The sequence below is a fragment of the Coturnix japonica genome, chromosome 3 (genome assembly GCF_054131305.1).
Source record: "Coturnix japonica strain WE chromosome 3, WE-NBRP24, whole genome shotgun sequence".
Classification (NCBI taxonomy): domain Eukaryota; kingdom Metazoa; phylum Chordata; class Aves; order Galliformes; family Phasianidae; genus Coturnix; species Coturnix japonica.
In genome coordinates this window covers 83,684,891-83,710,570 of record NC_140665.1, presented here as the reverse complement: position 1 = coordinate 83,710,570, position 25,680 = coordinate 83,684,891, and the positions used below count along the sequence as shown (strand labels likewise).

Genomic DNA, 25,680 nt, shown 5'->3' with positions numbered 1-25,680 from the left:
GTCCCTTGCAATTTCTTACTTTGTCAAGAAGTCTATTTTCGTACAGTAAATGATTAGTTAGGAATTGCTGTGTGTGTGAACAACCTGCAGAGGTGCTGTCTGATACCTGAGTTCTGGATAAAGGGTGCTTATAACTAAAACTTTTTGCTTTTTCCAGCTTGTCTAGTAAGACTTTGCCTACAACCCTCGTTTAGCCCATGCCCTTGGACTATAAGGCTGCAGTTGCACTATTCGTGCAACAGAACAATGAATTTAGTGTATTATATTCTTCTTGTTGAATGGGAAATGTTTGCTTGGAATGTCAGCTTTGTGTTTTGAAGGTAAGTAAGATAATGACAAGTTTGTGAACAGGAAGAGATGTTAGTTGGTTCCACTTCTGTTGATGGTGATAAAGGTCAGATTCTTCCTGCTGAGAAATGTCAAAAGCTTTTCTGCCAAGAACCAAAGATGGCAGTGATTATTAACCAGTAACCACATTCAGTGTAATGGAGCTATCCTGACAGTTCAAAGCCTACAGAAGGACACTGCTTGGTATAACTGGTTTACTGCTGGCAAGTTGTCCTTAGCTATTTATACTCATAATTACTTAAAGAATCAGGTGTGTGTATATATTCCTGAACAGTCCTTTTCCCAAGAGGTTTTTTTGTCTTCCTTGTTGGAACGTGATTGCTTATAGCCTGCCTTCCATTTATAAGATGAGAGAGAAGATGCTCAGATGACCAAATGTTTTGCTAATTTGACTCGGTCTGATCAGAGATTACACACAGGGTCAACAAGTGTTAACACTGACCTGTAAATGGAGAGGAGAACTAGAGGCTGTGACTCAGTGCTCAAAGCAGGTGACCAGATGTAGGCACTTCGCAGATGCTCAGCTCCTGATCCTCTCAGTAGACTTGAGCCAACCCAGGCAGAATTGCAGAAGCATATGAGGTTTTTCTTTAAAGGAAGGGAACAATATAAAGGCTTAAATACATCTTCAGAACAGTTTGGATTGCAGAAATGCACTGTTGCACCTATTACTTTGATTTCCCCACGTTATAAATGCTAAGGCTTCCATCTGATAATCATTTAGTCTGGAGTCAGGCTCTGTCCTTTATGTGATGATGATAAGAAAGTTTTCTTGGTAACATGACTTGTGTAATGGTTTCCTTGAATGAAACAGTTAACGCTTTGCCTTACATCTATTTTTTTTTTACCCAGAGTTTATCTCCTGAGTCCTTAAAATCATGTTTAAAACCACAAGGCCTTGATGGTGTTGAATTTGGAAGAGAAGCTGGAGTTACTGAATGGAAACTTTGGAGATGCATGAAATGGTACTTTCTTTTAGCTGAAACATGTTTGAGCTCTGGTGATGTATCCCAAGTGATGGGGTCCAGATGCTGCTGTGTGACCATTGCTCAAGGCTGTAAGAAACGGACTGAAATTACAGTATGGTGTTGTGCTTTGTGAAACACACACCCTGCGTGTACAGGTAGACAAAATACATCAATGCAACTAAGATTATGTTCCTACGTATCTCAGGACTGACAGCCTTCCTACCTCACAACTGCCTCTATTCTGGCGTCTTCTAACTATGTCTGTAGCACATCTGCTTACTTAGCATCAGAATGTTCTGTGAGGAGTAGCCGGGTAAGTTGCAGCACTGAGTGAATTAAGGCTTGTAAATCCCATCAAATTAAGCCACTCTTCAGTGTGGAAAGCCAAGATGAGTAGTCATTTCTTCACACATTCTTTGAATGAATGAATGAATTAATTAAAATTCTGTCTGATTATGAAGCTTATTAACAAAGATAAGCATTGGGATGCAGCTTTCTAATGTGTGTTTACTGCTACACGTGCAGGAGAGTGATGCTGTTTTGCCATTAGGTGGCGTGCCACAGTTGAGAGTTTCCATTTATGCTTAATAATATTTACGTTTTTTTCCCTTATGGCTTCTTCAGAAGTTGGGAATGTTCCAGGAAAAACACAAAATGCACAAAGCTGTAGGTTTAGCCCACTGGGCATTCAGCTCTTTAAGTTCCTGCCAGTCAGATGCCCACGATAAAACAGGAATAGGAAACAGGAAAACTTGCTCTTCAATGGGCTTCTACGTGTCTGAATCTGAGTGGAATTTTAAGGCCCAAGTTTGCTTCCCAGACACGAGGAGAACAGCTTCCAGATGAGATCCAAGGCAATCAGCGTGCTAAATGGGAACATCCTGATACGATGAAAGATGGTATGCTGTAGAGGAAAGCAATTTCAGCACAGCCACTAGAAGAGCATATACTTCCAAAGCAGTGATCAATGTCTCCATCCCTGATGTGCTCTGTGTCTGTTCAGAGCCCCAGTTTACTAGCTGGGGACCCTGACTCCTTAGCTCAGTCGTGCTTTTGGGAGAGGGGTTGGAAGTAATATTCAATTACAGTTTCCCTGTGGTGGGTTTTAGGTTATTTTCTTGTCTGATCTATGGTAGTGGCTACGACAGCTTCTAGAGCAGCAGTGTTGGAGATCAAACTGTATGCAAAGCTTAATCTCTTTAGCGCTGTGCTGTGATGTGCTGGCTAAATGCTCAGTCCTGGGCTACCTGATGTCTGCAGCAGTGCCTGCAGAGCTGCCTCTGCACCTCTGGGGACTGCAGACCTGTGCTTGGTAAGTAATGTACGGGAGGGTCTGACTGCACCAGGAGATACTTAGTGAAAGCTGTATTGAAGCTGAATGTAAATGATCTTTTCCCAGCAAAGCTAAATAGTTCCTTGTATTAGTTAATATAAGGATGGGTATCATTGGTCTGATTGCTCCTCAAATGCTTTTCCATTTCTTCTCAGCAGTATGTAATGAAGCATTAATTCACAGCTCCTGCCAGTGGATCCTTCTTGCCCCAACATAGTATTTTTTTAGGTGGGGGATGCCCAAGGTGAAGACAGCGGCTGTTATGAAACCTTCCAGCAGGCCTCTGAAACTCAGGGTACTTCCCAACATCTCTGCACTTCATTTTCAGTAAAAGTCAGTGTAAAGGTCTTTCATTTGTTGTTGGATGATGTGATGTCTGCCTGGAATGACAAATATGAATATAGTGGGTTGGTTCGGTACTGCCTGGAAATTTAATTACAGGGGGAGAAAATATTGAGTATCCTTAAACTTACCCTGAGTACACGCATCAGTAATTGACAGTGTCTAGACAGATGGTGATCTGGAAAGTAAAGTCTGGGGAAAATAAATGTACAGATATTAAAGTCAGCTGTACTTCCCAATGGCATTAAAGGGGAAAGAGCTGGTGGGGGGTGAGGGAGAAGATGGTGGTGACTGCTTTTGTAGCAGCCGCCAAAGCAGTTACCAGAAGTTTCATGTGGAACCTGCTCCCTCTCTAAGGAGTGTGTCTTCTTAAATAGTTCACATAAAAAACCAAGGTCTGTAGAACCTGAAAAACTACAGCAAAAAGCAATCTGATGATAAGGTGAATATTTGTCTGAGCATGTGCAAAGCACCTGAATCAAGTTTTTCTTCTTTCCTTTCCTGGGACTTTGATTTAGAAAGATCTTTGTGAGACCCAAATGGTACGGTGTTACAGCTATGTTCAGAGGACACCTGGCTGCTGACCATCGCTGTGGGTGTGCCCAAGCCACCTACTTTGCGGACAGAGATGATCTTGGCCTTCAGGAACATGTGTGTGAGCTCACCTTTCTCTTGTTATCCTCCAGTGCTCAGCTATCAGCAGGCCTAAGATGGAGTAGGAGCTGTAAAGGCTGTAGTCATCATGGGAGTGGTGAGACTGCTTCGTTGGAAAAAAGACCGCGTTACACAGTTTATCTGGACAATCACAGCCATTGTGCTGCATTCACTCTTCAGTGAACTGGTAAGACACGATGTGCTTGGATTCCCAGCCCTGTGAATGCAGGTTGATATCTGGGCATCTCTCTGTTAGCCTGACAGTTCCCATTAATAACTCTTGATCTTGTTGACCAACTTCAAAATGAATTTGACCAGTTCTCATGCAATTGCCCACAGATGGTGTTCAAAAGTATCTATTTAGAAAAACATGAAGCTTATTGCTGCTGAATGAGGTTTTCTTCTCTTACTGGAATAGGGCATCAGAGAGATGAACCAATTAGAAACACTGAAGTGGTCCCTTGGTACCCGATAGGAACTTTTTTGGGAAAGCATTAGTTTTACAGGAAAGAGCTATAAAATGGAAATAAAAGCAGAACACACTTTGTTTGACCTCGAGGGAAAGCCTCTGCCTCCAGAGTCCCTGTTCTGCTCAAGGCAATGGCTGAGGGGCTGGTGTCCTCATTGACATCGTACTTTTCCTGTCACTGCTGTGACTTCTGCAAAGGAAATCTCTAGTTTGGCAAACAGCTTTTCAATATGTCAGTATTTACAGTTTCCACAGAAGTTTGTTTAGTTGCAGCTGTGTGTATGGCAGCTGTTCCTCACTGCTGTCAGTACCCATGTGTGGCCGAAGCATTCACCATCTCCTTTGAAAGTACCAGGGAGGTGGGTGCTCTCTAACCCTGTGGTTCTGGACTTTGCCTGACAGTTCCATCAAGCGAAGAGGACATTGCTTGTACTGTGGTTTGTATTACTTATGTCTGTCTTTAGAAGAGCAAATAGTGCAGTGCTTGATGACAGAAGGCTTAAGTCACATCACTGATGGTACGGTTGCCAAAAAACATGAAGAGCTGCAGTTCAAATCTTGGCTTGAATGGTTTTGAGAAATGAACACTCTAACCAGAAACAAGCCCTCACAGCCAGGTTTGGCTCTTCATTTCCTAACTCAGAACAGAAGGAATGAACACAGTGTGAAAAGCTGGTCAAAGGCCTTCCTGGTTTGCCCTGTTTTATCAAGGGCCTCTCTGTTCCTCAGGAACTCCTTGCCGTGCAGAAGGTCATCCTGAAGCTCATGGAACGTGAGCACCCGATGAGGAGATGGCAGCTGCAAGACTTAGGAGCTACATCGGATATTAAATGTTCCTAAAATCACAGAATGGCTGAAGTTGGAAGGGATCTCTTGAGATTATCTGGTCCAACTTGTACTTAAGGGGCACCTAGAACAGTGAGCCCACGTGGCCTTTGAATATTGCCTTTTTGACCATGGGGATGCATTGATGTCTTACCTTCAACTTTATGGTCACCGGGACCCTTGGGAGCATACTACCAAGACTCAGACTTGTCATCCTGCATTGAAGGCAATGTTTCCTTGCACTTGAAGGTGAGCGGTGTTAAAATTTACTCTGTGGAAGACAAACCCCCTGGAGCCTGGGGACTACAGCAGTTCTGGGAGAAGGAGGCACCGTGTTCAATCAGGACGTTGCACAAGAGCCAGCATCAAACTGTTTAGGGTATTTGGGTGTGCATCATTAATATCCTACTCATGCTCTGCTTTGATTGCTGATTGCTTCTATTTATAATCGGTTATCATCAGAGTTCCTTCACTTCTTCCTCTCAAATAGACTACACCTCCTTCTCATCCCCCTCCACCTCTCCTGGCCCCCTGCTGAGACCCACCATGGAGCCACTTCTACATTTTGCTAGCGATAAAGTAAAAGATTATGTGGTTCCATTCTAACTCCTTGGTTATAACTATCTAAAAAGCCTCAAATGATAACATCAAGGAGAAGTAGAGCAAAATTTCCATGCGTATCAGATACACAGGGTAGTACGCCTCTCAGAGGCCAAGAAGAAAGAGAATCCTTGATAAAATTACTTGGATTGTATCCCCCAAAATGCATTCCACAATTCTTTTGTTGAAAATCAGAGAGAAAGCTCTGATTGGAAGTAGTCCCAGTGCTTACTTCTAAAGAACATTGAAGGCAGGGCTTCCAGAGCTGGGTCCTTGGGAAAGCAGTGAGTGTAATCCATCCATGCCATGTAGTGATATTCACAAAGCCTGTACAACTGTCTCAGTGTTCATGATATTTCCTTCACATTGCAGGATAAAATGTACTTAGTGCTGTCTTTCACCTCTGATTTCTGCCACTTCTCACAGCTGGGCACGTTACCTTACAAATGCTTAAGAGAGGGTCACAGTGAAGAGGTACAGACATTTCTTTTCATGCATTCTAAATATATTGCTAAAAGTTCTTCTTGTGAAGGCTACACGTGGGACATGTGTCTTCATTTTCTGAACCAAAGGGTTATAAATGTGGCACCACACTGTTCCAATGTGTGATTCTACCAAAAAGGAGGGAGCTGCAGCAACACAGAAAGGTCAAACTGACCTTGACTGCATGCAAGCCTGGAAGGCCTCTCTGTGCTTACTTAACAGAAAAAAGAAATCAAATGGCCATCCTGTGTCTTATTTCCTTTTCAAAAGGCACTATATCCCTGAGCCCAAAACACATTTAACTTGGAAAATCAGCGGGATACACCAGTAGGGCCAGCTGTCTGCCCAAAGTGAGGTACGGTCCCATAGCCTGGATGCATGGGATCATGAGCAGGAGCTGCATGTTGTAAGGAATTTGGGGGAAAGGCAAGACATACATCAGGGAGGGTCGGTGCTGGTGTGGCTGGTTGGGCAGCCACAGAGGAATCTCAGCTATGGGACATACAGCCCCAAGGGATCTGTCTGCCCTTCCTGCATCTCACCTCTCAGAGCACCCATGCTGATGGCTCTCATCAGTTTCTCTTTTGCGGTCTTAGAGGTGGAGGATGTTCTTAACCTTGACATTTCTTCTTCGAGACACTGATCCAAAGGAGCATAAAATACACACAGAACTAGGGATTGGCATAGTCTGGTGAACTGACGCTTGTGAACTACAGAAGGCTGTCTTCTTGTGAGCCACATTTAGATTTTTTCCACATAAAAAATTACTACACAGCTGTTGTTTCACAAACATTCTATAAATATAATTTGTTCCAGTCTTATAAATGTCTTTAAACTCCACCCTTCACAATGAGAGCAGTTTTCCTATAACCGACATATTCCCAAGTGATAAAGAAAAAAAAAAGATGGAGTCTAAAAAGTTGAAAACAAGCAGAGAAAAAAAAAAAAAAAAAAAGCATAGAATGGTTTGTGTTGGAAGGGACCTTTAAGCCCCCCATGCTATAGGCAGGGACACCTGCCATAGACCAGGTTGCTCACAGCCCCATCCAGCCTAGCCTTGAAAGCTTCCACGGAGGGGGCATTCATGACATCTCTGGGCAATCTATTCCAGTGTATCACCACCGCCCCAGTAAAGAGTGTCTTCCTAATATCTAGTTTAGATCTACTTCCATTATAAAGCCATTTCCCCTCATCCTGTCGATACATGTCCTTACATAAAGTCCCTCCCCAACTTTCCTGTAGAACTCCTACAGGTACTGGAAGTTCTCATGAGAAGACCAAACCTGTTTTGACACACACCAGATGGTCTGAGGTACTGTGAAGTTTTTATTGCCACTGGTTTTGTAATACTGTCCTTCCAGACTCATCTCAATAAAAAGTTCCTTTTGCCTGGGCATGGCTCGCTTCACAGGCAGGGCTGGTCAGCACTGCCGGCACTGGGGAAGCTGGGGGAACCAGCCATAGACATGGCTCTGGCCTTGGCATCCCTCCCAAAGCTGGCCACTAAATTCAGGCAAGGACTTTCATTTTTGTCACCCTACTTTTTTAAACAAATTAGGTAAATGATATCTCCCGCTGAAATATGGCTTGCAGAAAGTGATTGAAACACAGGGTGAAATGTGTGAAACTAGGTCAGGTGGAAGGGTGATAGGGCTGGTGCTGTGAAATTCTGCCAAGCTGCCTGGTAGCGAATAGGATAGTTTGTAAGAAGAGATGATGACTGTTAGATTGACAAAGTAGTGAGGGAAAAGAAAGAAAGCAGGGAGAGCTCTGCAGGTATAAAAGCCCTTCCTTATGTCTAAAAGCAAAGATGCTGCCCGTTGCTGGAGGTGCATATAGAGAGAAAACATTAACCCAGTCACCGTAATGGGTACAGGTTACAAAACAAGTTGTTGCAGTAGCTGGGGTTCGTGCAGCGCCTTCCTTCTTCCACGTCGCCATGACTTTCCTTGAAGAGCACTGGGAGCTGCTGGTGTGAGCCCCGCAGGCCAGGCCCATGCTGAGGCAGGGGGTAGGATGGAGGAGGGAGGCTGTAGGCCGGAGGGGCTTTTCCCTCACAGGATTCCTCCCCAAGAGGGCCAGCACTGGGCCTGAGGGGATTGTGGCCTCCCTTTGTAACCGGCAGCACACCAGGGATGTGCAGGGGGCTGCTCCAGGCCTGTGTGCATGAGCCACCATGAGCAGGGTGCACCCTGCCTTCCACATGTTCCCCGGCTGCCCCTGGGTATGGTGTCTGTTCCATGCAGTGGCCTGGTGTCTGCTGCAGGGAGCTTGTGCTTAAACAGCCCCCGAAACTGGCAGGTAGCATACACTGGTCCGGCTGGGATAGGAGCAAAGGCAAAACCTTCTGGGTGGAGACCTCACCTGTCAGAGACTTGGGAAAGCAAGGTGAGATTTAGTGCAACACGGTCCAGACTAGCAACATGAACCAAAATGCAGCGAGTGCATACAAAAAGCATTACATGACTTTGCAGGGAATAAAGCAGGCACAGCAGGAGCACCTCCTTTTAAAGCAGAGCCAGGAGCTTTGGGGACAAACCTATCAGGGGCTCTGAGCTCATGGTTCTGGGCTTGGCTCACTGGTTTTCAGCTGAATTCTGTTTTAAACAAAAAGAATCACTAGATCTCACATTCACAGCTGCCAAGATATACTGAAGGAGCACTTGAAAATGAAATCATTGAAATACATTTGACTCCACAGAATTTATTTCTATGGAGTTTGGAAAATATATAAAATATTCTTTTTTTAAAATGGTGGTTTTGAAATATTCTTAACTGACTATTTTTATTATCTGTAAATTCTATTTGGCCATAAACTCCTCTCATTGGAGGAGGGAGCAGCACACTGGAATTATTCTTCTGAGTCTTTTTTTTTTCCCTGGATATTTTGCAATTTCTTTAAATGCCTTAATTATTGGATTATAATTTTACACTACTTAATTCCTGTCAGAATACTCATTCTGTGCTATCATTTCTGATTAGTACTTACAGGTCTCTGCTCTTCATAATAATGTCTTTGTGTCCATTTAATTATAGTGATTCTCTGACTTGTTAACTGCCAGAGTAGGAAAGCTCCTTTCAACTGCTCTCTCCTTACAATGAGAAGAAATTCCAGTGATCTAATTTAGGACCAGCACATCTTCAGCTAAAAATCAAGTGACGCCATAGAGAAAACATCCTAAACATCACTTGCTCTATTTTGGGCCCATATATTTTTCTATGGCTCTCCCTCCTCATTTCTTGTCAAAACATTACAGGCAAATCTATGGAGACTTCTCTCAGGTTCAGCAATACCAACTGCATGTGAAAACCGAATTTTCTCATATTAAAAGTTAAATTCATTTAAAACCTTCTAGTATTCTCCTTCAGCATCAATACAGAATTGACCAAATGCCTAACAACTTTATTCCCAGATCTGTTTATAAGTCATTTAATTTCTGGAGCTGCACTTAACATTTGTAGGAAAATTTTCTAAAGGCAACTTGTGCATTTATAAAGAAGGAAAAGATTATATATACCACTAAATACAATGAGGCCAAGAACTATTTGCAAGCATTAGTTATATGGACAAAAAAACATGCCAAGAATGAAGTGATGCCCTCCAGCCCTGCCTCCAGCCCAAAGAGGCTCTGACTAGGGAATGCCAGCAATGGACTCAGTGCTGTGCTGAGCAAGGTGCTCGGGGCGGCCCTGCTCCTTCTGTACCTGACAATGGGGAAATGAAATGTAGAGACACAAAACCCACTCCCACACAAAGACAAGGTCCCTTGCACCAGGGATCCCTTGCCCTGCAATTTCGTTTGTTGATAATAAAAGTTACCTTGACCTCCTGGAGTCTTATTAGCGTTGGAGAAGGTGGAGAAAAAGCTGTGTGTGCCTTTTGAATGGATCTCCTTGCTTCTGCTTCTAGTTTTGTTTCTGGACGTGGATGGTCATGAGCCCCTTTGGACTTGAGAAAGGAATTGCAGTATTTAGAAACAGTCTTGTGATTAATCTTAAGGGAATAGGATCTTTTAGCACAGGCCCAAAACACACACACGGCCTGGTTTAATGGTGTGTAGACTTATTGAAGCTCAAGTAACAAGCAGATCACTGATAAAGTCTGATAGGGCAGAAATTCCCCCAAGTCATAAAGTAGTACAACACACTGATACGCAGAAGAGACTCCCCACACTGGAGACCCAATTAAAGCCACAAGGTCAGCTGGCTATATCAGCCCTGCAGCTGTTAATCATTCTTCTTAGGTGTGTTTAGCAGGACATTAATTTCTATCAGCTCCCACAGAAAATGAATATTATTTAACCTACATATAAATGAAAGAGAACTACGAAGACTCTAAAGACTAGAAGGCAATGCAGTGTTTATGGTACTAAACTAGGACTACAGCTTCCAAAACCAATTCCAATTATTTAAACACTGAATGCATTGTTTTCCAGGTATAGGTTGAGTATAATGCATAGATGGTGTTTTCCATACATGATCTCTTGGGATAGCATCATGTCTACACAAAGGGTCCCTGGCAAGGCTGATAATAAAGTGGTGTTTCTGATTCTTTGATAATTATTTGTTTCCTATATATGAGCAAAAATACTTCAAAATCAACAGGTTCTTCTGGGAGCCTAAAGAAAAAAAGTGCTTTGAAACTATAGGAGCATAGAATAATTTAGATTGGGAAAAACCACTGGGGGTCTGGCTCACCCTCCTGCTCCAGCAGGGATGTGCCCAGTTAGATCAGGTAGCTTGGGAACCTGCACACACATTATGAAATGTTTTGACCTTACAACTGCATTGTTGACATATTCCACGACCCTTATTTGTTGGAACAAGAAAATCTCCTTAATCAGTACTTCCAAAAGAAAAAAAGAATCTTTAACATTAACCTGCATAATGTAAGGTAATTTTATACCAACCTGAAAAAATATGAACTGGCCTTCATGCCTCCAGAAGTTGGTGACTGGGTAACCCCCATGGCCTCGGCAGGAAAGGAGCCGCAGGGGTCCGTTGCAGTTTGGACAGCACTTCCCTGGAGAAAAGACAGGGGGAAGTATTCCCTATGTAACGCCAGACAGGTGAATCCCATCTGGTACAATGGTTCTCTTGGGGGTGGACTGCCACTTCTAGTTTGGGGCTTAGGAACTGCACTGAGAATAAACTACGCAATAATAATAATAATAATTTCAAGCATAAGCAAATAAATGGTTACATTTATTCTGTTCCATTATTAAATATAACTAGCAAAAGCTATTTCCACCTTTAGTATGGCCAACTAAGAGCTTTCACCTTCAAAGGTCTTAATGTTTTCTTTCAGTTCTAGAAAGTACCGGGAATGTCAGGTATGTTCTTGTTGGATTTTTCTATGGGACATCACTGTGACCTCAGCAAGTGCTCAAGTAAAACCTTTCTTTAGCTAAAATGTTCATTGGTGCCCGAAAACAGTAGCTCTATTGAGGAATATGAAAGAGCTTAGAATACCTAAATGAAAGATGTGTGTCCAGCGCATTTTCTCTGTACTGTCTTTTCTCTGGCAACATGGCCATAAGGCCTATTTGCCAGCCATTGCAGTTAATGAGCACTGTCTTTCCTGCAAGACTTCCTCAAGTTACTCTTGGGGCCATGAAATAATGAAGGTCAGCAGGGCCTGAGAAGGCTGCAAATCAATCTCTTACCATCTTCCACAAGAAAAAATAAATAAATCATACAATCATAGGATATCACTAGTTGGAAGGAGCCCACAAGGATTATTGAGTCCAAAAGGAAACAAGCAAATAAACAACACCTCTGATATTAGAAATGTAAAGTGCAGTATTCTAATAGTTGCATTTGAATACAAGAATGGCTGGTAATCCAAAGAGTATCCTCTGATTTGGCTTACATGGTGTTCACCTATTAGCTGCCACATAACGAGCAGCCATCCCCATACTCACGCTGTTGTTTCTGCCTAGCTTTGTCACATATCGCTGGCCTCAGGTAGATCTTCCTGCCATCCAAGGTAGAGCAGTCATTGCCACAGACCACAACACCAAGGCAGGACTTCTTTAAGATACGAGAGTTGTGGTTGTTGGTGTTTCTCATTGCCCAGCTACTGTGATGCCTCTGAGCGTTTTTATCCTCTGAGCTGTAAATATGTTTTACGTAGGAATCTGGCCATTCCTGAAACCAGTCCGTCTGTCTCACATCCTGAAAAGGAGACAAAAAAGAGACATGGGGAGGCTCATGTAGGAGCCCAGCGTGGCCTTCTGCTGGGTTTTCCTGAGTCTGCATCACTCTGGCACAGCAGCATCAATGCTGCTTGGCAGCTCAGCTGCCAGAGAGCGTGGAACAAGGAAGGCAGAAAAAATGAGGCTCCTCACAAGCCCCTGAGATCCAGGTCAGGAGGCTTGGCCTGTGGGTACTGCCATGTGGAGAACTGCAACAGGGGGTGAAGATGGGGTACCTGACAGAAAACAACACATGCTGTTCTGCTTTGCCCTTCTGGTCATGAAATCAGCATTACACTGCCTTGGTTTATCTCCACTCACTATAAAAAGGGCAAATACTGAATCAAGCTGAGGCTATTTGCACATCTGCAGCTCTTTCATTCTGGATTCTTGGCCTAAAAGTGAAAGTCTTCCACAGAGATTTTTTTGAAGTCCAAAACCAAAAGTCAGGTTTTATTTTCAACACTGGGGAATGAGCAGAAAAAAAAAAACAAAAACAAAAAAACAAACCCAAAGACAAGACTGTAAGGAATAATGAAAGAACAAAACACCTCAGTGGGAATTAAAATAAGACAAAGAGCTAATTACATAACTCCTTTATTGCTACAGTCAACATAGTAAACTGTAGTAAGCTGTAAAACATGAAGCATACCCTCTGATGGTCTGTGAGGGTAAAGGTTGATCATAACAAAAGCATAAGAACTGAACAGGACTTTGCTTAAAACTGCTGTTCCCAGCCACTGAGAGCCATTATAGTACTAAGGATATGAGCTGTGAAAGATAAAAGCTGCTGAGCTCCCTCATTGGAGAGCACATAGAGAGCTATGGGGGAAGCCTTCAGGCTGAACGCAGGTGAAGGTGACCTTGGGGAGGAGACGGACTGGGACATGGAGACTTTGGGCAAGCAGCGGTGACACAGCAGGGAAGAGACTGGGATCAGGTAAGAAGGCTGTGTTGGAGGGTGTAGGACAGAGCTAGATGGCAAAAGAGACTGGCAGGAGGAATCTGGGACATACGTACTAAGGTAAGAGACAGGAAGATGACTTTGGGGTGTGGGGTGCCATGGGTTTTCCATGGAGGACGCAGATAAGATTTTTAGAACAGAAGGAAGGAAAAACCATTTTACTGGACATTCTCTAGCTCTTCAAGCAAGACAGTGTCCTATAGCTCAGGATGACAAAGAACATAAACACAGTGAGACATAGATGAAAAAGGGTTTTGAGGTGGAGAAGACTAATCAGAATTGGGTAAATTGCTAAGACGCAGACACATACCTGGGGGAGTTTGATGTCATTGATATCCCAACTTGTTATTTCAGCACGTTGGGGCGCAGAGTCCTCCTGCTTCATACCAACATCGTCTGCAGCCTTCAGCATTTTTGAGATCCTTCCTGAACTTTGCAAGAAATCTCCACTGGCTGCTTTTGAAGTTGTCAGCACTCTCAAGCAGTTTACAACCAGGAAGCTGTTTCCCGAAGCAAAATGATAGAGAGGCTGCTCATTAAAGATAAAAATCAGTGTTCTTCTGCCAGAAAAACTTGTTCCATTAAAAGTTTTGCAAGCCAGCAGCGCAGTAGAAAGTATAGCTTAGAGACAGACCATGATGTTACAAAGGCATGGTGAACAGCAAGCAAATCATGCTTTTATCTGTGTTATTTTACTAGGTTTTCTCTCCCACCCAATCATGTAACTCTGCTGACAGTCTCCCTTTATATGAGATCCCACTCCTAGAGAGCCACTCTGGCTCTCAGTATTTTCAGAGCCAAACTAATCAGCTGCACAGGGCTCTTTGAGTCACTGCTTATTCAATAGGTGTTTTACATACAACATGCGACAAGGGTGAGAAGCAAGAGTGCACTGCTGCATCACTCAAAATGAGATGACTCTCAACCATTTCAGAAACTTGGCATCTGAGAGTTATCAACTGCACAAGAGGAGTGTGGAGAAGGAGGCTGGACGAGGCATGTTCGGCACCATTGCATGCAGGGCTTTGAGCTGAAGCTGATTCAGAGAGGGCAGCGCGGGTTCAAATGAGATGTTAGTAGGAGAGGGGGGTATTGCTGCCTCAGAATACAAACGGCTGGAAGAAACATCAGGTCCTCGTCTATTTCCATATTGCATTACAGCAGAGACAGAGTCAGGACAAACAAAACATAAGCTGCACTGGAAAACCAGGATGAGTGTATTAAATAAATAACTCTTGACTGCTGTGTGCTCCAAAACATGAAATGTTACTTAATCCAAAATGGAAGTCTTGTTACTTTTAAACTTTTCAAAATGAGATGCCTTAGAAATTGACTTCCACCTTATTAGAGAGAACAGAGTAACTCTTATTTTTACATTATATTGATAAGGCCATAATTAAATATTATCTTAAAGTTTAATGAAAGACAATGATGGCTTCATGATATTAAGCAAAAAATCCCAAACTGACAGTGAGTCATATGTATCGAGCTACTGCTGGCAAAGGCTGAAAGAGCAGCAAAAGTGCGAGTAATAATTATAGGATGATGCAACATATGACTTTTTTCATTACTGTTTGTGCAGCTTAAATTATTACAGAGATGTCTCAGCTTGATAAAATATGAGTTCTGAATTAGTTGTTGTCTTGTTTTTTCTCCTTCCCTTCCCCCTTTGTGTGTAGAAGGGTAATGTATACAGTGCTTATTTCACAGAGGTCTACATTAACTCGTGGAAGTGAGTAAGGGATCCATATAGACAGTGCTACAAATGCAAAGCATCAGACAGAAAGCAGCCAGGCTGTTAGACTGCAGAGAGCTAGAATGGAAGGACTACACACAGCACTGTGATACTGCCAGTTGTAGAACAGCATTACTTTTTTTGCTTACAATACTGTGCAGAAAGATCAGTCCTTCCCAGAAAGAGAAAGGGCTCAAGGCATGCAAAATCCACAAAAGCTGGACCAAGGATTTAGATTTTCTTGTGTTCTCCTTGGAAGCACTTGTTGTTGGCCACTGTAAGGAGCAGATTTATGTATTTATAAAAGAGATTACATGTACTACCAAATGTCATAGTATCCAACAGCTTGAATTCATTGTAAGCTGCAAGTTCTCTTTTGAAAGGGTGGTCTTTCAAACCACTACCACAGATGAATTGTACGAGTTCTTCAGCCGCCATCTGTGAAAATAGATCTTGCTCTGGAGCTGTGAGCAGTTTTTTGCAGCCTCATGGAGCAGTGCCCAGCAAGCAGCCACCCCCCTGTGGGCCGCTGCTGTCTGTTGTTTGGTGCCAAGCGCTGATGGAAAGTGAGAGCTGGAGTGCTTGGATGGAGGCTGCTGCAGGGCAGTCACCAGGCCTGGCTTCTTGCTTGCACTGTTCTGCTGCCACACAGAGAAGCATTTCTGTCACTGCCACCATCAGAGCTCCCCGCTCTGGTGCCATCTGTCAATGATGACAACTTTTCCTTGATCTAAGGTGCAGACAGCGGCCCATTCCATGTCTGAGTTACCTGTCCTGCCAGTGGTGCATGTCTCACTCTCTTCAAAGCCTGCATTTGTGTCCTACCTTCAACCTTGACACTGAAAGGTTCTCCTTGCTGCACTTGCAGGAGCTGTTCTAGCCAGATGATCCCTACTAACCCAAGCCATCCCACGTACCTTGCAGCCAATGCAGGTGCTGGCCCTCATCGCCCTCTTGTCCTCCCTTGATCCTCCTATCCTCCTTTCATTACTGCTGAGTGCAGTGAAAGGAGCTGACAGCACGGTACTAAAATGCTACAGATACTCCTTGTAGAATAGTTCTTTAAACTGACAGGAAAAATAGTTTATCCTTGACTTTTTCTTCCAGCACTGTCCAGAAGACTTAAAACACCAAACTTATCTGCAGATACATCATTTTCATTTGATCAACTGTGGCAGCAGGATGCAGCAATTTGATTAAATTCCCAGACACGAAGCATAAACTTTCTGCAGGTAGACAGAAAGCAGTCATGGCCCATGCAAAATGTGCTGGGGATGCTTCTTATTTCGTGGAGATGTGTTTCCTCCCAGGTGGACCCACCATGTTCTTCATGCCTCTGTTCTTGAATGAATTACTACTTAAAGAATGTTATGAATAATATAAGAAGAATATTTGAAGACTGAGCTTTTCTTAGGGATCTCTTCAGGCTGCTTGAGTCTAGATGCTTCGCTTCACGTCCTGGTAGTTCTTTATTAAAGCTTCAAGCCCTAATGCTTTGACAGTGAAGGCCAGCTTTCTATTAGCTTTATTGATCACCTTAATCTGTTTCTCTTATCACATTAGACAGTCTGAAAAGCAGGTGATGTGCCTGGACATCTGATTTACTTCACAAGGGAAAGCTATTTCACAGATGCGCAAACAATACAGTAATATATCTGCATTAATATTGGGATACTTTAGTGGAATCAGCTCTGAATCTTTATTGTTTTGCTTGTGTAGCTTGATAGTTCTATAAACTAGTTTTACTAATTTTCCTCTTATTCTTCATAATCACAAATTCCCCTATTCTCGTTGAAATAAGTTGTTTCTGCAAACTATCCAAAGCTGTAGTTGAAATGTTTCCTGTGGGTCTTACACCTATGCATTGTATAGGTGCAAGACATTGTATAGTGTGGAGACATTTTCATGTAATCAAAAAAGTGGATTTGTTGTCTGGATATTGTCATTACTTTGCTAATCTTCTCAGCATAGTGCCTTCATACATATCATGTCTTGAATTTACATTCAGTTTCTCCTCTTGCGTTTGCATTTGGTGCCAATACATTTAATGCCTTTGTTCTTCACAGAGCGAACGTTACTTGCAGGCAAATCATCTTATAGATGCATATTGAATGTGGTCCTATTTCCTTCCTCTGAATTTCATATTTTTCCTTTTTCTTGATATGAAGAGCATCTGATTACTGAATGAGTTGTCTTCCATGCAGTAATGCTAGAGTGTGATGGAACATACAGCAATAATATCTGAATGGCAAAGTCCTAAACTGCAGCAAAAGAAAGCAAACCCAAATACAGCAGTCATAGGTGCAGAAACAAGAGGAGAAAAACTGCTTACCTTTGGAAGGCCTCAGACAGGCAGGAATATCCAGCAAGAAAACTTCGCCTCCACTGCCAACCCTAAAATGAGGTCGGGGAAGAGGTGGATCCTGGCTCCACCCATTTTGGTCTCTCAGCTGCATTGCATGCACCTGAGCTCCCCTGTGCTGGCCCTGCCTTCTCACCAGGTGCTCAATCACTGGTTTGGGCCATGACTTAGCATTTTTCCTACATGTGTCCACATACTTCAGAAGAGAAATTTGGTATGTCAGAATGATTATTGTCTTCCCCATTCCTTGTAGGAGCTGAGTCATTTCTAATATCATCTCTGACAGCTCTTCTTCTCCGGTGTCAGATGGAGTATCATCCCTGATGAACCCAGTCTCACCTACAGATAATTACAAAATAAATTCCTACTAGTTACTCACACCCAAACTTCACATCAGCCACCGTTGCTGATATAATCATCCACTATGCACACACTGTTCCGGTTTCTACAGACTACATCTTGTTATGGATTCATGTTTTTGTGCAGAAATTCTAAAGCTTTGACTAATTTGCTTTGTTGTTTATTCAAAAATGAGTGGAACCTTTCCACAGCCTGAGCAACTGGAGTAACACCTTGTGGGAGAAATAGCTTCCTTTAAGTTGTTTGCTTTGCTACAGGACTTAGCTTTGTTGCCCCTAAGATAGCAGAGCTTCATTTCCAGTTTAGCTCATTTCAGTATGTAAGAGACTGGTGGGAATTAGAACACTGATAAAAGATCATGTCTTTTTCAGCTTTGGAAATGCCAGATTACACTTGGCTATCTATTTGACCCGCGTCCTATCCCTGTAGCTCTTGGGAGAAAGGCTTCTCAGCTGTGAGTTCAAGTTCAGCAGTATGATGAAACCTTTGGAGAAGCTTCCTCTTTCATCCCTTGAAATCCCTCAGCTCCCTCCATGTGCCTCATTGGCTTCATCTAATCCAACTAAAGCTGTTCCAATATATTTTATTAAAGCATTTTCCCCTTGGCCTTCATGACAGCCCCAGCAAAGCTCAGTGAAGGCAGGAAGACTAGTAGTCCTGGATACCTGATAAACTCTTCACTTTTGACCTTCCCTATTTAGACTCAACAAACTCAGTTCTATTTGCAGAATAAAGATTATGTTGTGAAGCCCTCAAGCAACCTGAATAAATTTCATTGAAATCTGGGTATATCTCTATAAAACATAGTTGGTTGGGTACTGGAAGTTGTACAGGATGCTCTGCCATTGTTGGTTAGCTGTGCTGGAGGTAGTGGTATCTTGCACCACACTGTGACAAGGAGAGCATCTCATCTTGGGGGTTGGAACTACATGATCCTTGAGGTCCCTTCCAACCCGGGTCATTCTGTGATTCTGTGATTCTGTGATTCTCTGCCTTTCCACTCAGTTTGATGGATGTCTGACCAACCTTACTGCAGAAGTCCATCCACACAAGCAACACAGTATTGCAGGTTGTTCTGAATCTGCTTGGAACAGACCATTACCCTGTGCTTGAGACTAAATACAGCACAGTTTCCCACACATCTAAGAGCAGAGTGCAGCAGTTTTCTGGTAAAATGATGACACTCCATTGATGGCCGATGTATTTGTTATCATGCTGCTGCACAAACTGCAGTGGGAGTTTAATAAGAATCACTGGCTTTTCTTACACCTTGTTCTCAGCACAGAAGGGAAAGCCTGCTTCTCATTTTCTCTGTTTTTTCACTTAGCCATTTGTCCTTCACAAAGAGCAGTTGCAAATGTTTTTTCTGCACAGGCTATTGGTGAATTTAAGGCCCCAGATTTGTAACTCGTTTGTTCTCTTTGCTTTCTTTAGAATCTCAAGCTGTTATAAAATGTAGAGTTGTGGACAGTTTAAACAAAATGGACACCCACACATGTCTGGAGACTGGATTGGGGTGCACCCAAGGACTGAGGGAGCTGGCTGATATTGCTGCAAGGCCGTCTCTGAAAGGCTGTGGTGACTGCAGGAGAGTCCTGATAACTGGGAAGAGGCAGACATCAATCCTGCAGCTGGGCTGGGACAACCCCAGACATTCGTATGAGGGAAACCTCAGCTCTCCCCCTAAAATGCTTTCATTTTCCTACTAACTAATGAGATGGGACCATCTCCAGTTTTCTTGCAACTGGCAGTGTAACTGTCCGATGAATCCTTATTCCTCTGAAGCCTTTCTTCACCAGGTTTGTGATTCCTCTGAAGACCCGTGCTTCAACTCAGCCACCCTTCTAACTAACTGTAATGGAAAACTCGTGTGGGGAGTCCCACAGGCCATGTTTGGCCAGGCTCTGTGGTTGTATTTACATCTCCCAAGCTGAAGGAAGCAAAGTACCAATGCTACCATTCAGTTCACACCAGAGACCAGAAGCCAAAATAACTTTTCTGCTGCAAAAATACCTTTTTCACTACTATTGATAGAATGAAACATTGCTTTGAACACTCCCTTCCCCGAGGAACTTACAGTCTGCTGAACAGAGGACGTTGCAAAGTGAGAAAGTCAAGATGTTCCCATCTATTTAATGTGCGTGACTCCAGTTCACCTTGACGAAGGAGGCAAATCGATCTCTGTATGAGAAATTGCATCTCCAGAAGTGATGTCCTAATGCATCTAACTGGCAGCAGGTTTCATACCTTCAGAAACTGACACACACTCCTGCCCATTAGAGAAGAGTCTCTAAAAGTTTCTGTACAGAAAAATAGAGAACTGCAACATCAATAAATGGAGCAACAGCCCACTGAGAGCAAGAGCTGCTCCTGCTCCAGAGACATGCGGACAGCACAGGTTGCAGTTGCCCATCAGGCCTTTAACAAGCAGTCATCGCAGAGGGGCTGATGTCAAGAGACAGCTGAGCTCACTGCAGCTTTGTTTTCTGAGCCATGAAACTTAGTTATTTGTGTGTAAAGGATTTGTGCAAGTGGACTATTTGACTGTAGGCATAGCAACCACTACAACATTTATTAGTCATTTAATAGTGAAAAAAGCAGAAACACAGAAGTAGTTGGAATCCAAAGTTTATGTGGTTACTCATTTTCTGGAAGCATTTCCTTTCACTCGCACTTGCTGAAATATTCACAAGGAAAAAATAAGTTGAATCAGTCATCTCATTGAAAACGAACCTCTTTACTCTTCTTAAGTAAAGCAGTGAAGTGGATTGATCATTTGGGGATAAACATCTATGGCTAAGATCATACCTACCGAACCACGCTGGGCAACAAGGAGAAAAAGACAAGAAGAGAAACATGTTGTTCCATGATGCACAATGGTCACTTGCACATTGGGCTTCTTCATTTCCTGCTGCTGTTTTTGGCAATGCATGTAGTGAAGTCATAATCGACTTCCAACCTCCTTAGGAGCCTTTCTTTGCTAAACATGCCAAGTGAGTACCATTGGGTAAAGTGGCAAAGCAGGCAGCTTCTGGGTTTAGTTTTCTTGCTTCCCTTTCTTCCTTGATACTGGTTCCTCCTTTCTATGCATACCAGAGGTCTGCAAAGACTGCAGGAAAGAGAAGACATGACCAGATTTTCAGGATCTTGAGAAATCACCACAGAGATGGAATGGAAAAACACAAGAGACCCTCTGAGTTCCATTTGCACTTGCAGAACTTCACATCCAGGAGACGTTATTGCAATGGAGCTCTGCAAGGGGCACACTCCTGTTTGAATCAGATGGGAACTGGAGTCAGATTTGAGAGGGAAGTTTATGAAGTGGTCCTTCTTTCTCAAGGAGCAGACACAATCTCCTTGCTCCAAGTGCCTTCCTTTCGTGTGACGTGTCTTCATATTTAGGACAACATGACATTTAAAAAATGAGCCAGAATCCCAAAAGCCAGGAGTAGTAGGCTTTGAAAATCACTTAAACCCACTGCTTAGTGGAATCACTTCCTTCTGCCCCAAGCTGAATGCAGTTTTTGCCCCAAGGGCCAATAATTTTGCCTTAGGGAGGATGTTTTCTCCTAGGGGAAAGTGCTCGGTGCTGACCCTAACCAAACAAGAGATGGACCCCTACGTTGTAAAAGCTGTCCAAACTTAGAGCAAAATGTAAGTGTTATGCAGCTGAGGTGCGCTTTGTGCTCTTCAGTGGCAACTGAGTGCTGTCCCTAAAGTTATTTGAAGATCTCAAGAAGCTGTCAAATATTTCAGAGAGCTGAACAGAGTTGTGCAGCTGAGATCAGTAACAAACCCCAGAGGAGATGTGCTCAGCGCATTTTCCCATCTATTACATTGCTCTGCCCCTGCAACAGACTCCAGAGAAAGCCTCTGACCGCCTCTTACGGTCACTGAGTCATTTCACTGCAGTAGATGATCTCGCTAGCTGGAAATGCTGGAAAGGCTCTCCCTGCACTGATACAGCTGTGAGTCACGTTAATCCCTGTTTTCACGGGTGAGGATGCACCACACCCAGCCTGCCCACCACGCTCTGTTGGCTTTGGTCTTCCTTTGTGTCCTGTTGCTTTCCTTAGAGCACTGAACCGATACAGATCTGTGTATTTTTCACAGTCTGTGGATGGAAAAAGAGGAGACCAAAAGAAAATAAGGCAAAACCCTTCCAGCCGTGGTTTAGATTCCCTGCTGGCAGCAATCATTGGCTTTGCTACCTGTAGGCAATTACCAGAACCAGCCAGCAATGCTCTGGCAGGTCCCTGGCAGAGCAGGAGGACAAGGTGTCCCGGAGCAGGAACAAAGCTGCCTTCTGCACGACTTAAAGCTTAGAGGCAGCAATTCTGGCAGCAGGGACACAGAAAGGCTTTCTGGTTTGAGCGCAGCTGACACACATGGTTTGGCACACCGTGTAATCAGTAACAGAAGAAAAGTCCCATCAGCCAGGACTCCACCACAAGGCAGAGCTGCGATCCGACCAACCACATGGAGGAAGCAGCCCAATGCATCTTTGATAACTGCCCTCATTTCCCTTAGATGGAGACAGCAGTCAATTCCCCGTGTGAAATAAATCCTTAAAGCTCTGCCTGCAAACCCTCAGTGACACTTCTCTCCTCAGCCTCAAGTCCACAAAACATTCCTCCTCCAACTTTGACTGTTAGTTCATCTCTGTTGCTTGTGCTTCTTTAAAGCTCAGCTCCCTGCAGGACAGAGATGCAACTAAACAACACTCCATTATTAATAGGGTAATTCATTTGCAGTAACTACAAACTGGGCTATTAACACTTCTATGTGTTAAGGCACAGGTGAGTTTTAATCAGTTTCTTGGGAGGCAAAGTGGTCTCTGATGGGGAAGTCTGTCCTTACTTGTAGGAAGCAGAATAAAGAAGGAAGGAGCTCATAAAGCAATAAACAGAGCAAGTACAGCCCAGCTTTCTGCTAAAATGTTAAGGGATCTGAACAGGGATAGGACAAATAGCAAAGGATTTGGGAAGTAAGTGTAAATATCTCCGACAAGAAGTATTACCAGCCGTGGAACATCCAATCTAAATGTTCCTCCAGATCTCCAAATGAAGGTGGGACAGTTAGTCCAAGAAGAATGTCTAGCTCAGAGGAGGAGGAACACCTAGCAGGACAGCATAGGAGGTATTAACAGAGGAAACAGAAGCAGAAACAGTTTGGTGCCAGCCTTTGCAACTCATTGCAAACACAGAGGGAGTTGGAAGGACAAGGTTGTGCTATTTATGCTATTATTGCACATCTGTTTTTTAAAAGTTCAGGTTTTGAACCATTTGCTTTCAGGTGACATTTACTTCTGTCATTTAGAGTTCACAGATGCAGAGCTCATATGCTACTGACTTGCCTCTGGCTTCCTGCAGCAACTCCTGTGCAGACACAGCTTGGGCAAAGCCCTGAGTACTTCCCTCCATTTGAAGAGGAGAGAAACTGCTTCAATTGTTTCCCCGATAAACAAGGTCTCTTCTCATTCTCTCCACTGCCACAATAACTTGCCCCCCAATGAGAATAACCCCCACTCAAAGCAAGGCTAACTAGCTCTGACATTGCAGCAGGCTGCCCAGGGCCTGGCCAGCTGAGCTTTGAATGTCTCCAAGGACAGAGATCCCATGGCCACTCTGGGCACCTGTGACACTCCTCAACCACTCACTGTGAAGAATTTATCTGAATTTCCCTTGCTGCAACCTGCACCTTTGTCCTTTCCTTTTCCCCCTTGTCTTCTTACTGTGTCCCCCCAAGCAGAACCTGGTTCTTCCTCCTGAGGACAGCAGCGAGGCGCCCCTTGTGCACTGCACCTCCCCGGCAACCTTGGTGCTCCTGGTGGTAGGCCAAGGACCTGGAAGCACAGACACTTTGCCTATAGGCGCCCTCACAATGTTAGGACATTTAAAGACTTTAACTAAGTACAGACAAACCATGACAGAATACCCTGCGTTGTCCAAAGGTGAAGGGGAGCCTGTGGGAATGGCTGCCCCCAGCTCTTGTTAGGGATCTCGTTACTCAACCTCTCTCCATCAGAATTTAATCATGGGATGCTGCCTTCAGTTCTTCCATTCTTACACTGCCAAAGTAGGATTTGATCTGGGATCTTCAGTTTCAAAGGACAAAAGAGTCAAGACCTCTAAGTGCATCTTGCAGACCTCTTCATTTCCTACCTGGACTACATTATTTTTAGCATGTGTTCAGCCTCCTTATGACCTGGTGTCTTTGTGTTGTGCCATGAATGATTAACGTATAACCTTTCCCTTGGGAGGAACCAGCATCTCAACAGCCAGCTAAGTTCTTTACTTGAAAGCAAGAATCCACTGGTAGGCATGGAGAAATCTCCACAGACTTGGAGGTGAAACTTACAAAGAGCATTAGAAAAGAGAAGCAGTGTGACATGGGGACAGACCTGGTGCCAGGAGAAAGCAGCTTCTGCAGGCCCCAGTGATCCCAATGGCTCTGTCTGAAATGCTTGCCGGGTTCATGTGGCTGTCAAGAGACATGACACTCATCTCAGAGGGAGCACTGGGTTATGATTCACGCTCTGTTTTTTCACAGAATCATTACAGTAGGAAAAGAGATCATCTACTCCAGGCATCAGCCCATCCCCACCACCCTAACCATGTCCTGTGTACTGGGGTCAGTAGTTCCTTGGAAATACCAAATGCTATTAAGCAATTACAGCCATTCGTATGCGCTGAGCAGCTGATGCTGTATTACAGTAATAATCACAGCAGACCTTTAGACGTGTCTGATTTGAGATTTAAGCTGAGTCCAATGATTTCTTTCTTTCTCCCCCACCCGGACATACTCATCCACCTCCACCTGTAAAATGCTCTGAGTAGTCCTGAGTACCAGAACACACAGATCTGGACTCCAATCACTTGTACCCAAACAGCTCTTACTTTCCCCCCAAATCGCAGCTCCCAAACTGATTAGTGTCACTGGGGTCACATGCAGCACCTAATCCATAACACAGGACACACTTCTTTTGTTCTCCTCTTCATTATGACCCCTCTTCTCACACTAACTCTTCATTGTAAAGTCTTTGCAGCAGTGAAATAAGGACCTTATTTCACTCGTCTCCGCTTTGCAAACTATAACTCTGCAACACTCTGCATATCTGTAACTGTACTGTTACTCTGCTAGGACCTGCTGTGGGTGTTTCAAGTACAGAACAGCTGCTCTTTTCACCCCAAAATTTCCCTTCTGCTCAGTTCCCTTCTTTTGAAGAGGATCCAAAGGAGGCAGTTTGCTGCCCCACCACTTCATCACCTCTCTTGTGCCGCCAGGAGAGGGCATCCTGCAATAGCAAGATGTGCTCCGTCGTGATGCTCGCCCTGTTTATTGGGACTCACAAGAACATGCTAAAACAGGCAGTAGGGCAAAAGACTTCCTTACTGAAGGGTGGTAAAGGGTTGGGATTTTGCGGGGCTGTGATGGGTTTATGGGGTTCTGCTTGTTTGGTTGATTTGGGATGGCATAAATTGGAAGAGACCCAGGAGGTGCTCTGGGCCAGTTGGATGGGCCCTGGGCAACCTGATCTGGTGGGGGGCTGCTCTGCCCATGGCAGGGGGTTGGAACTGGTAACCTTTAAGGTCTCCTCCAACCCAAGCCACTCTATGAGTCTATGATTCCTAACAGTGGGCATAGCCAGCATATTTCCCCAACATGTGGAGAGTTGTACTCAGTGCAGAAACCAGAGTGAGATGCTACCAGGACTTCTTAGCTCTCTCTCTATTTAAGCTCAGGGGATGTTTTTCATAACAACTTTCAAAGAAAAAACAAATTAAAAAGGAAACAAAGCTGATAACAGCTGATAATAGTGACACCATCTGTATGCACAAGAGGCATTTCCTGGCCTTTTCTGCGAACTCATCACTATTCCAGTGAGCAGAAGTTCATTTGCATCAGAGAGGCTGCAGCAGCTCAGTGCACCCCGAGCAGCTCCCAGCACTTCCCCGTGTGCTGTGGGAAGCAAAACAAACTGAGAAATGAACAGAAGATCTTTCAAAGAGGGAATCCTTTCCAAAGGCACAGAAGTGT

At 43.8% G+C, this 25,680-nt stretch overlaps 1 protein-coding gene across 1 annotated transcript; it reads right to left on the bottom strand.

Moving 5' to 3' along the window:
* Positions 1-5,129: 5,129 nt before the first annotated feature.
* Positions 5,130-13,689, bottom strand: GCM1 (GCM transcription factor 1). Its single transcript, XM_015859242.3, has 5 exons — positions 13,494-13,689; positions 11,947-12,199; positions 10,933-11,045; positions 9,843-9,971; positions 5,130-8,396 (listed from the first exon to the last, which is right to left on the bottom strand). The coding sequence occupies exons 1-5, from the start codon at positions 13,593-13,595 to the stop codon at positions 7,881-7,883; spliced, it is 1,113 nt and encodes a 370-aa protein (XP_015714728.2). The 5' UTR covers positions 13,596-13,689; the 3' UTR covers positions 5,130-7,880.
* Between the last annotated feature and the right edge of the window lie 11,991 nt (positions 13,690-25,680).

Excerpts from the sequence above, each read along its gene's own strand:
- GCM1 (XM_015859242.3), bottom strand. The coding sequence starts at position 13,595 with ATGCTGAAGGCTGCAGACGATGTTGGTATGAAGCAGGAGGACTCTGCG. Across the intron at positions 11,046-11,946 it reads AGCTAGGCAGAAACAACAGC|GGAAGTGCTGTCCAAACTGC; the intron begins GTGAGTATGGGG and ends TCTTTTCTCCAG. Across the intron at positions 8,397-9,842 it reads TAAGACTCCAGGAGGTCAAG|TCTCTGACAGGTGAGGTCTC; the intron begins GTAACTTTTATT and ends TGCTTTCCCAAG.